This window comes from Mchenga conophoros, linkage group LG15, assembly GCF_057382185.1.
Source record: "Mchenga conophoros isolate Kocher_MC1m ecotype Shallow Benthic linkage group LG15, M_conophoros_male_GT1.1, whole genome shotgun sequence".
NCBI classification, from domain to species: Eukaryota; Metazoa; Chordata; class Actinopteri; order Cichliformes; family Cichlidae; genus Mchenga; species Mchenga conophoros.
Window position 1 is genome coordinate 13,039,607 of NC_140540.1, and position 13,382 is coordinate 13,052,988.

Here is a 13,382-nt window from a genome sequence, read left to right on the forward strand (position 1 = left end):
TAGGGGGAGAGAAGGGAACTAAACCAAGTTGGAAGCCTTCTGAGAGCACTTTATCAGCTTTACGACCCACAGCCCTCAAAGTTCTTCAGTTAACGCAGTTTTTCTCTTTAAAGAACAACTTTAAGAAGAAAGTTTAAAAAAGGGAATTATTAATGTCTTGTTGGCAGAGAAAAAAACACAATCTATTGTCCACATTGAAAACACTGTTGCCAGACAGTAAGATAAATCTGGCTGAAAAGAGAGAAGGAAAAGAAAACCTTTATCTGAGGAACAGCAAAATTATGGACAGCAATCAGAGCTCGCCTGATCTCCTCTGCATCAAAGGGTATCTGTAGGCAGCAGGAGAAGAAAGACATAGAAAATCGATATTTTAAAGAAAAAGAAGGGTGATTCAAAGGGGAAGTGGAGGGATAAGTTGGAAAAGAAACATAAAAGGAGAAAATGGGATTGGTTGTATTGGGAGGAGAGACGGGTAAATAGAAAAGGTTTGTCAGTGTCAAATACAAGAAATAGTGATAATGTAGAGAGTTTACAGGCCTATTTAAGAAAGGAAAAGTAGGAAAAGAATTAAAGAGTGAGACATAATTTTTTACACGGAGAGAGATATTTACGAGTGTATTCAGACATTGTTCCATGTGTTACCTGCAGCAGCTCAAAAGCGGCCAGAAGCTCCCCGGCAGTGCAGTTCCCCCTGTAAATCTGGAAGTACTCCAGCTGTGGCGGGAACCTCGGGGGTGCATAATGCTCATCACACATCTTGATGGTGGGCTTTGCAAAGGTCCGACCTATGAATTCTGCCTTACCCTGTACACCACAATGTGTAACAGCAGACGGCCAAGGCAATAAGGGGATACAGGGTTAGACATGGGTGTGGGAAGTGCAGTCTGTGTGGCACCAAATGGCTCAAGGTTCAAAGTAAAAATCTCAATCTTCTTATTAAACAAATATGTGTCTCAAATGATTATTACAGTATAATCTGAACAAATAAGAGAGGTCTAGGTCTTAGGATGCCACTGAAGTAGAAATGCACATTTTGCAAAGATTTTTTAAATCTAGTTGGAGAAAAAAAGAGATCAAATTTTAAGAAAGTTATTTTAGAAAAATTAGAATACATTGACACATTACAGTAGCAATGCTCTGTCACTCTATTTAGCCAGCACAACATAATTGAGGTCAGAGTTTAGTTGAAGGACAGAGTGGAGTGAGACAAGGGTGGACAGACATTAAGAACATAAGGGATGGAGAAGCAAAGCACATTTAGAGCTTTATTAGCACACACTAACTCATTTAAAACATTTTAGCATGCAGTTTGAGTATGTAGCATCCTTCCATTCTCTCATTCTTGCAGAATAGTATCCTACCACAGTGTCCTGATCGTAGATTTCAACCACAATGATTGGAGGATCGTCTCTCAGCTCACTGGCCTCACCAAACAGCTCCACATCATCAAACACCAGCAGCTGATCCCAAGTAGGGCAAAGAGTCTCACTCAGAACCTGCAGCACACACACACACACACACACACACAAATACTAAGTTTAGTTATGCATAATCAGCATAAACACAAACACAGTCTCTGCATGTGCGGGCACTCATTTTACCTCAGTAACCTGGCTGTGTGTGGAAAAGAAGACCCGCGCAAAGGGGTCTGAAAGGCCACTGCTATCAGCAGCAAACAGACTGCGAGCCTGGTACATGTGTGCTCTCAGCTGGAACACCTGCTTCACTATTGGATGCACACAAAGACAAATATCACATCACATTAACTGACATGCAATCCCCTTTGTGAGCAATGTTAGACCGAGGTTAGAAAATTGAGCCACAAAGTAAAGGCGATCAATTGAAATCAATGTCTGTTTCTGACTGACTTTTTTGTTTGTGTGCGTTTTGCCTAGAATTGATTTTAGAGTTAAACGTTAACGGCAAATCAGGCGATATGAAATTAAGCAAATTATGGGGAGTGAAAATTTAAAAAAAGAGGACTTTACTATAATACAAAAGACAAAGTATTCAAAAGATAAAATATCCATGTTAGAGTTACAGGTACTTTCTATGATGGGAGTATTTCCTGCCTAATTATTTGGCACTAACAAAAATGATGAGTCCATATCTGCTTCTCAGATGTGTAAAAGTTCCAGAGTTTGTCATGTTTTGTGTGTATAGTGCTTACTGTCATAGACGAGGCCGACGGGGGGCATCGAGTGAAGACCAGGGCCAGTTTTAGTGGCTTTAATCTCTTCAAAACCATTTGGCAATCCACAGAGAAAATCTTTCCTCTGCTTGTTGAGGCCCAGCCATAGATATAACTCCAGCTTAGCCTGAACTGTCCAGCCTGCAGGACCAAAACCCTTCTTACCAGGAAGCTGCGGAGACAGATAAGAGAAACAAGAAACCAAGTAATCAAAAAAATGTAACTACGAAAAATGAAAACATGCTGGTTTTCTTAGTCACTTGTATAGCTTAGAGATTACTGCACCTTAAGGAATACAGCTTTGACTTTTCCACAGTCTTTGCCAGTTTCCTCATCCACTATGGAGTACAGGATGTCTTTGGAAGGTATTCGTGCATAAGCAATGCGCTTGTTGTTGTTCATCATCCAAATGAAAACATCTGGGATGCTGTGCTGAGGCTGGACAGTGAAGACAGAGGACCATTCTCATTATTTCTAGTTCCATACCCGATGATGTCTTAACACTTTAAATGTCCAAGGGTCACACAACGAGGGATTGCATCTCTACCTCATCAGCAAGGAAGCGAAGCTTCTGCAGGAAGTTCTGCACCAGCTTGAGTTTGTCTCTGACTGTGTTTTTCTTCACCTGAGTCCGAATCTGCTTAGCCTGTTGGCCCATGCTGTCCTGCAGGAGGAGAGATAATTAGTGGTAATGAGGCATACGGTGCTTTATTGGTGCAGTACAGTAAAGAGTTACAGCACCTTAGAGACATACATATGTGGAAGCAGCTACCAGTTTGGGCTATAGTTTAACTATAGTTTAGGGTGGATCAGGTGATGCTTATTATGCTGCTTTAAGTTCAGGCTAGTGGGGGACATCCCATGAGCACTTCTCCACTCCCCTCTTTTCACACCTGATGCATTTAAATGTCACGATTGCAACTTTTTTCTTCTCTCCCCCATAGTTTGTTTTATCATTTTTGCTATTCATGGTCTCTGTATGCGCTCATTTATCTATTCTCTTTTCTTTCCCCTTCACTCCCAAGCAAGTTGCAGCACATGGCTGCCCCTCATGGAGGTCTCTTCCTGTCAAAACAGAGTTCTTCCTTCCCACCATCGCCATTTCTTGCTAAAAGCCGTAGTCTAATTGTTGTTGGTTTTTTTTAAACTGTAGTATCTCTACTTCACACTATAAAGCACCTTGTGGGGAATATTGTTGTAAAATGGCACTATACAAATAAAACTGAACTGAGTTGAACATAAAGTGTATGAATTGCCATCAGTTTTTTTTCCACAAACAATTTAAGTTTGTATTCATCTTTGGTATTTTTAAAATATGATAAATAAAAGTAAATATATATATATAAGTGCACAGTGTTCAGAAGCATCGGATATGAGAAACTATTTGCGCTACAACCCTCTCCTCTCCTTCCACCTCTAAACCACTGTTTACGGCTCTGTTTTCTTTCTGAACACTTTGCATTCTTGTTGCATTTCCTCTTGAAACGAATTAAAAGTTGCGTCACAGCCAAATACGAACACTGAACCAGAGAGACTGTGATGGTGTTGGTAATGTTGCAAATGCACAAAGATGTGTTGCACTCAATTATCATGAGGCAGTGATAATGTATTTCAGAAATTAATTTACTTGCTTGGCCTTAATATCAAGTCCATAATGTTTACAAAGAGATTAGCAATTAATTAGCTACAACTTCAACTTCCCCTCTATCATTCGTGGCATCACAGAAACATGGATCATACCATTTCTCTCATGCAGGACTTGAGTCTCTCTCGATCGAGTTTGGTTCTGCCTGCTTGGTTTACATCCTTGTTAGCCAGACACACAAACCGACTGGAAACAAAAGAAAAAACACACACACACACTTTACAGGCTTAACACTGTATATAAAATTATATTCTGCAGTATTCTGTGATTCTACAGTCGTTATATGTGCAAGTGGTGAGCTATTAAACTATTAATGTTTTATTAATCAGGGTCCATACGCCTTTTTCACGGTAAAATTGAAACACCTTTTAAGCACTTTCAAGGTCCCTTTTTAAGCTTTTCCAGCACATTTACTACCCGCCCCCCAAAAAAGAATGCATGTTTCAATTCACATCACCTCAGTAAGATCATGTGAAAATTAAAACAAATCATAGGTGAACTTCAACACCTTTGTTCTCCTTTTGTTAAGACATAGAAAAACGCACCACACAAAAATACTGCAAATGGTCACCTTATATGCATACATTTCACTTAAAAATTAAGATGTGAAATGTGAACAAGTCAACTTTTTAAAGATATTCATTTCCTGTTGAAAAAACAAAACAAAAAAGAAATGTCTTCTCATCAGATATTGATGCTTCTTTCCTGTATGACACAAAAAATAGGAGAGACATCTGTTTGATTATTTGTTTTTTAAGTTAATTCCCAATAAAACTAACTGTAAGATGTTTAACTACATTGCTGTCTGTATTATTGTTGAAGTCCTAAATGATCAGCTTTAAAGTGTTTGTGCTAATAACATCATGTACAGTCAGACAGGCATGGAGAACAGCACTGACTTTGAAAAGATCACATAGTTCAATTCAACATATAAGACTTTAAAAATGCAGAAGCATCTACTTAAAATCTATTTATTCAATCTGTCATCTATAATATTATTATGTACAATTCTAATGTATTTTGTTCATCTCCCTTAAATAAACAGGCAGCCTTAAAGTATGAAATATTCATATACACATAAATGTGTCTACTGTCTCAGTGGCTGATAGTGTCCCACAGGTCTCAGTGTGAGCTTGAAGCCATTTATAACGTTTAAGTAGTTTATGTGTAGGTGCTGATGATAAACACATTTTGAATGAAAGCCGGGGAACTTTGGTAGCACAGAAACAAGTTATTTTCTCATTTTGACAAACTGTATAAGCGCAATTTATCTAATCAGACAAAATTTAAAATACGAGTAGAAAAAAGTTATATTTTTGACTGTAAAAACCACAAACATGTTTAATGAATCATTTTCATAACTTGAAATGCAAATAGAAATTGTACATTTTTAAAAAATATCCACGAGTTTTGCAAACAACAAAGTTATATGGTACTATTTACCTAAAAATGCAGCCAAGGCTCAGAGGTTTTTTATATAACCATTTAAAACTATTTACAGAACAATCAGGTGTTCTGCATCAAATAAGAAGGCGCACAAATTATTTATGCAACTCCAAAAAATAGTTTGGACTGGAAAATTATTTGCTAGGACTCACCTATTATGCGTCTGGAGAGCGCAAACTCCGCTATTGTCATTTTCCATCAAACACTCATTAAAACAGCAACCTCAGGTATGTTAGCGCATCCCTGACTGTCAGGGGGAGGGGCGGGGTCACACATTGAAACAGACAGAGGTGCAAGGCAGCCCAGGCGGAGAAATTTTGCTTTTACATTTTGCGACTCGTTTTATTTCTCTGATACGAAAACTATTCAATCAGATAGTTATTTGTGGTGAATGAAATACAATTACGCTTTCAATCACTTTTAAGCAGCACATCTGAAATTCAAGCACTTCTCAAACCTTGAAAATACAATATTAAAATTCAAGCATTTTCAAGGATTTCAAGCACCCGTACGAACTCTGATTAATTCAAATAGTTTCGAAATCTACTGAAAGAACATAAAGAAAAAAACCAATGCTGGTTCCTTTTACCATGACATGTTTAATAACTATTTACTTTAAAGCTGAGTGATCATGAAGGTAGCAGAGGTAGCTTTTTGTCTTTCTTGCTGTTTGAATGCTAATTGTATGTAGCTTTGATATGCAACCATGAGAAATGATCATTATTATGCAGCTCACCTGCAGCCGACGCTGAGCTCCTCCAGCACTCCCCTGAGTCTACGCTCTGGAAATGCCTTCTCAGTCTTAATAATCTCCTGAACATCATTCAAACCCTCTTCCTGTCCAAACACAAACAGTTCCAAAACTTAGGACAAGTCAAATTGTTATTACTTATACATTCACACATTCAAAACATCTATTACATCTATAACAAATAATATCTTAAACCAGCGGACCACAACTGGTCACCCTAGGGTCACATCTGACTCAATCAACGGCTTCACAAAGTGTGAAAATTGCAGACAAAGAGAGCATTTTTTGGAAATTTTGCAAATTTGGAGATAGTTTTGTTCTATCTTATGTTCTATCTACAAATAAGGGTCGCAGGGGAGTCTAACCCTAAGACAGACAGACAATCATTTACCCTCACATTCACACCTACAGAAGTTTAGAAACACTAATTAACACGACCCCGTGGATGTCTTTGGACTCTTTGGACTGTCTTTGGGAGGAAGAGAAGATCACACAGACACAGGGAGAACATACAAACTCCACACAGAAAGGTTCCAGACTGGATTCAAACCCGGGATCTTCTTGGTGTGAAGCGAAGGTGCTAACCACCACTAAACATCATAATAGTGTTTAGCTTGGCTGCTACAGATTATTAGAATGATTTTGTGCCATAAAGATGTACACTAACCAGTTTGTCTGCAATTTTATCCATCATATTGGAATTGTAAAGTCGTCTTCTCTGGTCCTGCCACCAGCTCTTGATGTAGATACATGGCTTCTTTTCAAAGTAGGGAAGATGGAAGTAGTTCCTGTAATGATTGAACAGGACTGTTAACTAACTTGTAATTATTACAGGCAATACTTGTTGGTTACATTTCATTATATTACTAAAAAGGATACAGTCTATAACAGTTTGCTACTGAGCAAGGCATACATTTTTTTGGCTAACTGAAACAAATCTAATAACAGCAAAATAATTAAATTGTTTTCTGATCTGTGACCTTTCACCCCTAACCTGTCAGTGATGACAGGCTTCATGGGAGGAGTTGAGGACACTGATACGAGGTCTCCATCCTCATCCGCCTCATCCTCACTGGAGTTCTGGATCAGCTCACTTTCCTCTTCTTCATTTTCTCCGTCTTTCTTTTTCTTCTTTGATGACGGTTTGCTCACACCATCTATCTGGTTACCATAGTTACCTGTTAAATGATTTATCCAGGTAGTTACAGCAGCTATTGACTTTTCAGGTCAATATTAACACAACAAATCAGTACATTTTTCAATTTATTTTTTACCTATTGTGATTTCAAAACTGATCGGTTTGTCGCCAGTCTTCCTGTCGATCATGGTGGCCTCCAGGAAGGAACCAAAGACGAAGAACTCTTCTATTTTTCCTGTAGCACTCTGATGGGGGTAAAAAAGGCAGTAAACATTTTACTAGAGCAAAGTGCATCCTATTCAGATAATCAGCTGCAATTTACAACAGACATAAAAACTGCATGTCTCCCTTCTGACTTGCTGAGGCACTTTGATTTTATGTTCCAATTTTCTGCCCTTTGCTTGTTATCCATTCATGTGGTTCTTATTAAAAAATATAAAAAAATATTAATCATTACACTTAAAAAACAGTATTATTTGCAGCTGTTCATCACTATGCTTTTTAGGTAGCTCTGCAAGGCCAGTCCAGTCCAATTTATCTCGCTAATGTAGTCCTGGAAGACTCAAGTTGATATTCTTATGCCATTAAACTTCAGTGTTAGTTATTAGCATCCTGTTCAGAACCCCAAACCAGAACATTTTCTCACGATGTTTGAAGTTGGGTTAAACGATTTTCTCAGCAGAGGGAAATATGAACAACACAGCTTAAAGCAACAAATCTAGTGCCTTTGTTTCCTCTGCTGAGCAGTTACGCGTGGCTTCATAAATACACCATAAAGCTACACAGCACCACCATCTCGGGTCTATCTCACCTCTGAGATGTTGGAAACAGACTCCACGTGAACCTCAGTGGAGCTGAAGATCTCAGGTGAAGTGGTGTCCAGGATCTCCACAGCTACAGAAAGCAGGAGACGGGCTCTGAAGGACACCCCTTCTCCGAGTCCGTCGTTCAGGTCCTGATGCTCATCCATTAAAGTGTACTGACGAGTGGAACCATACATATTGACCCAGGCTGGACCCATGGTAGGCAAGAAACCTGAACAAAGTAAAGGAAAAATATCTTTTATTATGGGCTCAAACAGAATGATGGTGCGGAAGCCCTAACTTTATTATCAATTAAGTATTGTCTTTTTAATTAAATCTGGGGGAAAAAAACAAAAACAAATTCAGTTTAGATCTGTTTGCTGGATTTTTGCATTCACAGGATGTTTTTTTTGTTTTGCTTTACTGTTGCAGCATTTGTGGTTTTTGCACTTGTGCCTTGGCTATGCAGTTCTGTGCAGTTCCTGTCTTGGGCTGCAACATGCTCTCCAGTCCACTGCACCTCCCCTTTGGTTCAGCATGTGCAGCAAGTTAATTTGAATGTCAGACAAGTCATTTCTTACAGACATTAGCAGAAGGTCAGGCACGTCATATGGCTCAATACACAATCTACCACACTAATTAGTACATTTAGTAAAATACAGATAGACACTAGCATGGCAGAATAATTAAAGTACTTGGCAGATAATCAATGTTGGTAAGAAAAACTACGTTTTGACCCACCTTTATCACCATCATTTGATATCTTGCGTAGGTCAATGAAATGGGTTCCTATGGCAACATCATTGACTTTATCTGAGTCCCTTATTTGGACCTTTATCCTTTTGCAGAGAGGCGGGAACAGCTCGGTGAAGATGATCTGCTCATTCCATATTGGTTCATAACTGCTTTTCTGGACTGAAGTCTTTCCCTGGAGAAAGGAAAAGGAATTATAAGGAATTATAACAGAATCACAGAGAAAAAAAACACCTTTGGTCAGTTATAGCATTATATAGTTATAGCTGTGCCAGTTTAATAATGTAGACTTTAAAGAAGACATTATAGAGTCGTCATTCTGCAACAGCAAATATTGTTAAATGTTTAAATGCTAAATAAAGTGCTCACATTTTTTTCATTTGATTAAATGTGACTTACTGAGGCATATAGCATTTATATATAGTATATAGTAGTTTGGTTTTCTCTTCAATTGGTTCCTTGAGATTTCTTAAGAGCATGTTCAATATAAACCACAGTGCACAAAATACAGTAGGTGTCTTTGCAGTTGGAATAAATGCTGTGGGTTTTAATCTCCGTGACTTACACTGAAATCGTTTTAGGGAGCCTTTTTGTCAGTGAATGATTGGCACTACAGAAGTAATGAATTCAGCAACTAATACCCAGTTGGCAATTTCCAAGTCTCAAAATTGAAGCAGAATGTCAGGTAGCTGGCAGTTTTGGAGCCAGCTACCTGACATTTTGTTTTAAATTTATGCATATGAAGCTCATACATGTGTAGTCCAAGGCAATTTTTTGAACCACTGCAAGTAAATGCTGACAACCTGCTTCAACCTGCTTCAGTAGCTCAAAAATATTTTGAAAATATCGCTTTACAGAAACTGCAAAATGTTTTTATTTTCATGCTAAAGCTAAATTGGAAAAATGTTATAATTAAAACATTATCACAGTTCAGTTTCTCACACCTTATAATTAATTGCATAATTGCATATCTCACAAAGAGAAAACAATGTGTTCCAGTGATAGTGAGCAGATAATAATAATAATATCTTGTATGTTTGCCATTGTGAGGTTTTATAAATCATTTTAATTTTTTATGTTTTTGTCATCGTATGTTTTTTTTTTGCCATCAGCTTGCTAGGAACTGAAGATGAAAATTAGCCTGTATGTTTAAATCTCCCATATTTACATAGTTTAATAGTTTAATTATTTATATAGCACATTTAATTACAACAGGAGCGTTGACCAAAGTGCTGTACAAGAATACAACATACATAATAAAACAACTTAGAGTATTAAAAGCAAACACCAAATATGAATTGGTGATGATGATAATATGATGATACATGATGATAATATGCATTGTCCCTTTTAAAATAAACATTGATTTGAACATAAACTCATTCATGCTCACTTTTAGGCCAAGACGTACTTACTTACGGCTTAAACTACTATGAACATGGTTTAAATCTGATTTATTTTATATTCTAGAGATTCAATGAACAATATTTCTACAAAAGGAGCTAATCTAAACCTCTGGGTACCACACGGTCCAGAAATATTAAAATTAACCACAAACTCTTCCTGGGTGCTTAACTAAACTATGGCTAAAGCGCCTACATAAATATAAATGCAGTAATTAATAATCTAACTACTTCAAGCCTTCAAGCCTCATATTACCTTCTGCCCAGCAAAGTGCACTTGAACATAGGGGTCCACCAAATCTCGGTTCTCTCCTATGAAGGCCTTTTTCACATTAGCCATGATGCTTGTGTTCATTTTAGGAAGTCCCTCTGCACGGAAGATCTTTACATAAAACCTCGCCCATTGCCTCTCTGCTGGGATGCCCTCTGGCAGCAGGAGATTTCTAGAGGACAGGGTAATAGCAAAACAACATCCAGAGGCAAGCCTGTGGAGTTACTGTCTGCATTTGAGATAATTTCATGTAACAAGCATATGAAATACTTGGGATTAATTCAGAACATGTGTTAGTAAATCTGAGATATTTAACAGATTTTCATGTATGCTGCAGATTTCGCTTGACGACAGTATTCCTAATCAGTGACAGCTTATTACCCCTCTATGTCATCTTCGTCAGTCTCATTGGCTTTGTGTGGAGTCTTGATGTTGTCACCCTTTCCGACCACAGCGATGTCACACTTTATATATCCTTTAGATCCTGCTGTGATGTCATCAGGATCAGACAGGATGGCCCATTTATGGTAGAACTGGTGTTCTGAGACAGATGTCAATCAGTTAGTCACTAACAGCATTTATCAGCTCATTTTCACTTTACAACATCAAAATTTTAAAAAATCATTTAGTAAATTGATATTTGAAAATGAAAAGTATTACATGAATGCAAATAAAAGCATGAAAGCAGAAAGCTTGGAGTTTACCAGGCTGAAAGTAAACAGTCCCAACATCCATTTTGAAGGTTCCTACCAAGGTCCCACTCCGTAAAAGGTTCTTGGAATGAATAACCTAATTAGACAAAAAGGTAAAAAATAATATTGTATATAAGGCAATAAGCTATGAGACTATAATAATCTATAAAAATCTATAAAGAAACTGATGTCTGTTAACGTGATTTCCTACTAAGGGGGCTGGGGGTGCATAGTTTTACATATTTTACACCTTATAAAGCATGAACAGTTTCAGCCTTGGCTTATACAACCTTCTGTCCAATGGGGCTATTACATTTTCTCTTGTGAACTAACAATGTAATATTTACAGCTCATATACCATAACCTGTAAGAAAGAGGGTATGGTAACAGTCTATTCAGACGCACTCAAGTGTGGACACATTGTGGTATAAATTACTTACTGAAAGCTTGATGATCTTGTCAAACATGACGTGAGGAGGGACGTGGAAATCAAAGACAAAATACTGCAGAGTAAAAAAAAGCTTTCTCATTAACACGCAGTTACTCATGCCCTCGTTTTTCTAGTAATGATTGTAGGAAAACACATCATTCTTTCAGATTTGGTCTTGGAGTAAAATGTGTCAGGCAGTTGTTTCTAGATAACTTTGAAGTCAAGAAAACATCAGTTCAGAAATTAACTAAGGAAGTGTGGGAAAGAGAGAAGATCCTCTCATTATCAGGCCACTTTGGTGGGAGATCTGCTGCTTTCTGCTGCTGTTTTATTTCAGGATGGATAATTAACTAGTAACCAGCACATACACACCAATGACTATTTGTGAGATTTATTTCTTGTTCTAGCATGTGTGATTTTACATCTGCAGTTAGTGTTTGTTTGCCCACACTAATGTGGGGCAGTTATTCTCTCCCTGTAAAGACAATTATGCTGTGCTGGACTGTAGCCCACTGACTCTGCTGCAGGCATGCATGGGTGGATTAAAATACAGTGGTTGCCTCTCCTAACAAAGCAACATAGGCTTACATCACCCACAGTTTGCAGTCTTTTTCATTCTTATTCTCTTGTCTCTCAAATCACCTGAACTAACTTCTTGAACAGAAAGTGAGTTCATTGCACTCAAATGGCCTCCACGTTCACCAGATCTCAATCTAACAGAGCAACGAGTGGTTTGACAGGAGATTTGTTTCATGGATATGCAACTAATTTTCCCTCTACAACCAATTTAGGAATCTTACTGCAGAGAAATGTACCGCTACCTGAAATAGCACAGATGCAGAACAAGCTGGGACTGAAGCGGTTTTGACACAAAGACAGAACGCTTAAAGCACTATTGATCATGATTACTCTGCTTTACAGTTTGTCTCTTGATAGGGGATCCTCAGACAATCGATAACAGACTGTCACTTTCACCCCCTGCAGGGCACAACTAAGAGGCTGAGCTCTGCGCAGTCCTTACCACCTTACAATTGCTACTAACACGCTCCAATTTAGCGCATTGTACACTAGTCAATAAATCATTGCAGCATTACACTATCAAAGAGAACACTACTCCTATCCTCTACTGTTCTTTGCATATTAATGAAGTTCAGGGTTGTAGCTGACTGATGACTTCATTTTGAGAAACAACTGTTCTCACTAGCTTTGCCTAGCTTTACCCACATGTCCAATTGTTGTTGTTTTTTTTGCATTGGAAAATTAGAATTGTTGCCTGAAAACCAAAACAGTGAACTGAAAGACACAAAAGTGGTCCACAGAGCTGATAGAAGTCAGACGATAAACATGCACAGATTTGTTACTTTAAGGACAAAGCTCGCAAATTACATTTTAAAAGCTTAAATTGTCTCACCTCGTTGTAGTATGGACAGTTGGTGGACTCCTTCATAGATGTGTACTTCTTGTCATCTCCAATCTCCACACACACCACAGGGTCCATGTTAAGGCCTATTAGCTGTCTGGCCTCGATCACCGTGATGCTGATCTGATGAGAGACATTAATGCATCAGATCTGACTCTGAAACTTTAAACAAGCTGATCTTCTTCCAATAGTGAGTCAAAAAACAGCAACGGTCTCATTATAAATAATTCAACCATTCAGTAATCATCATGAGAACAATTCATAAAAAAACAATCCAGACCCATCTTTCAGAAACTAATGATGAAAAGCTGTGAGGGCTTTTGTCAGAGCGCAGTAGTTTAGACTGTTTTTACTCAAACATTTCCCCAGGCTGAGGTAATGTAGTTGCTTATGGACAGACTAGATCCCAGCTGAAGGTTTCCACATTCAAGTATCCCTC

General features: G+C 38.1%; 1 protein-coding gene across 9 annotated transcripts in view; it reads right to left on the reverse strand.

Moving 5' to 3' along the window:
* The window catches only part of otofa (otoferlin a), an 89,586-nt gene that overhangs the window by 16,994 nt on the left and 59,210 nt on the right, over window positions 1-13,382 (reverse strand). For 8 of the 9 annotated variants that reach the window (XM_085245885.1, XM_085245884.1, XM_085245882.1 and 5 more), the window contains exons 9-27: window positions 12,935-13,066; window positions 11,534-11,596; window positions 11,106-11,190; window positions 10,783-10,942; window positions 10,387-10,573; window positions 8,716-8,902; window positions 7,983-8,206; window positions 7,308-7,416; window positions 7,028-7,211; window positions 6,701-6,821; window positions 6,019-6,119; window positions 3,932-4,022; window positions 2,739-2,855; window positions 2,477-2,629; window positions 2,171-2,363; window positions 1,602-1,726; window positions 1,362-1,496; window positions 643-804; window positions 258-329 (exon numbers count right to left, since the gene is read on the reverse strand). In XM_085245885.1, the coding sequence (XP_085102011.1) occupies window positions 258-329; window positions 643-804; window positions 1,362-1,496; window positions 1,602-1,726; window positions 2,171-2,363; window positions 2,477-2,629; window positions 2,739-2,855; window positions 3,932-4,022; window positions 6,019-6,119; window positions 6,701-6,821; window positions 7,028-7,211; window positions 7,308-7,416; window positions 7,983-8,206; window positions 8,716-8,902; window positions 10,387-10,573; window positions 10,783-10,942; window positions 11,106-11,190; window positions 11,534-11,596; window positions 12,935-13,066 (2,601 nt within the window). The remainder of the gene's footprint in view (window positions 1-257; window positions 330-642; window positions 805-1,361; window positions 1,497-1,601; window positions 1,727-2,170; window positions 2,364-2,476; window positions 2,630-2,738; window positions 2,856-3,931; window positions 4,023-6,018; window positions 6,120-6,700; window positions 6,822-7,027; window positions 7,212-7,307; window positions 7,417-7,982; window positions 8,207-8,715; window positions 8,903-10,386; window positions 10,574-10,782; window positions 10,943-11,105; window positions 11,191-11,533; window positions 11,597-12,934; window positions 13,067-13,382) is intronic. The other variant, XM_085245880.1, reaches the window with a different exon arrangement.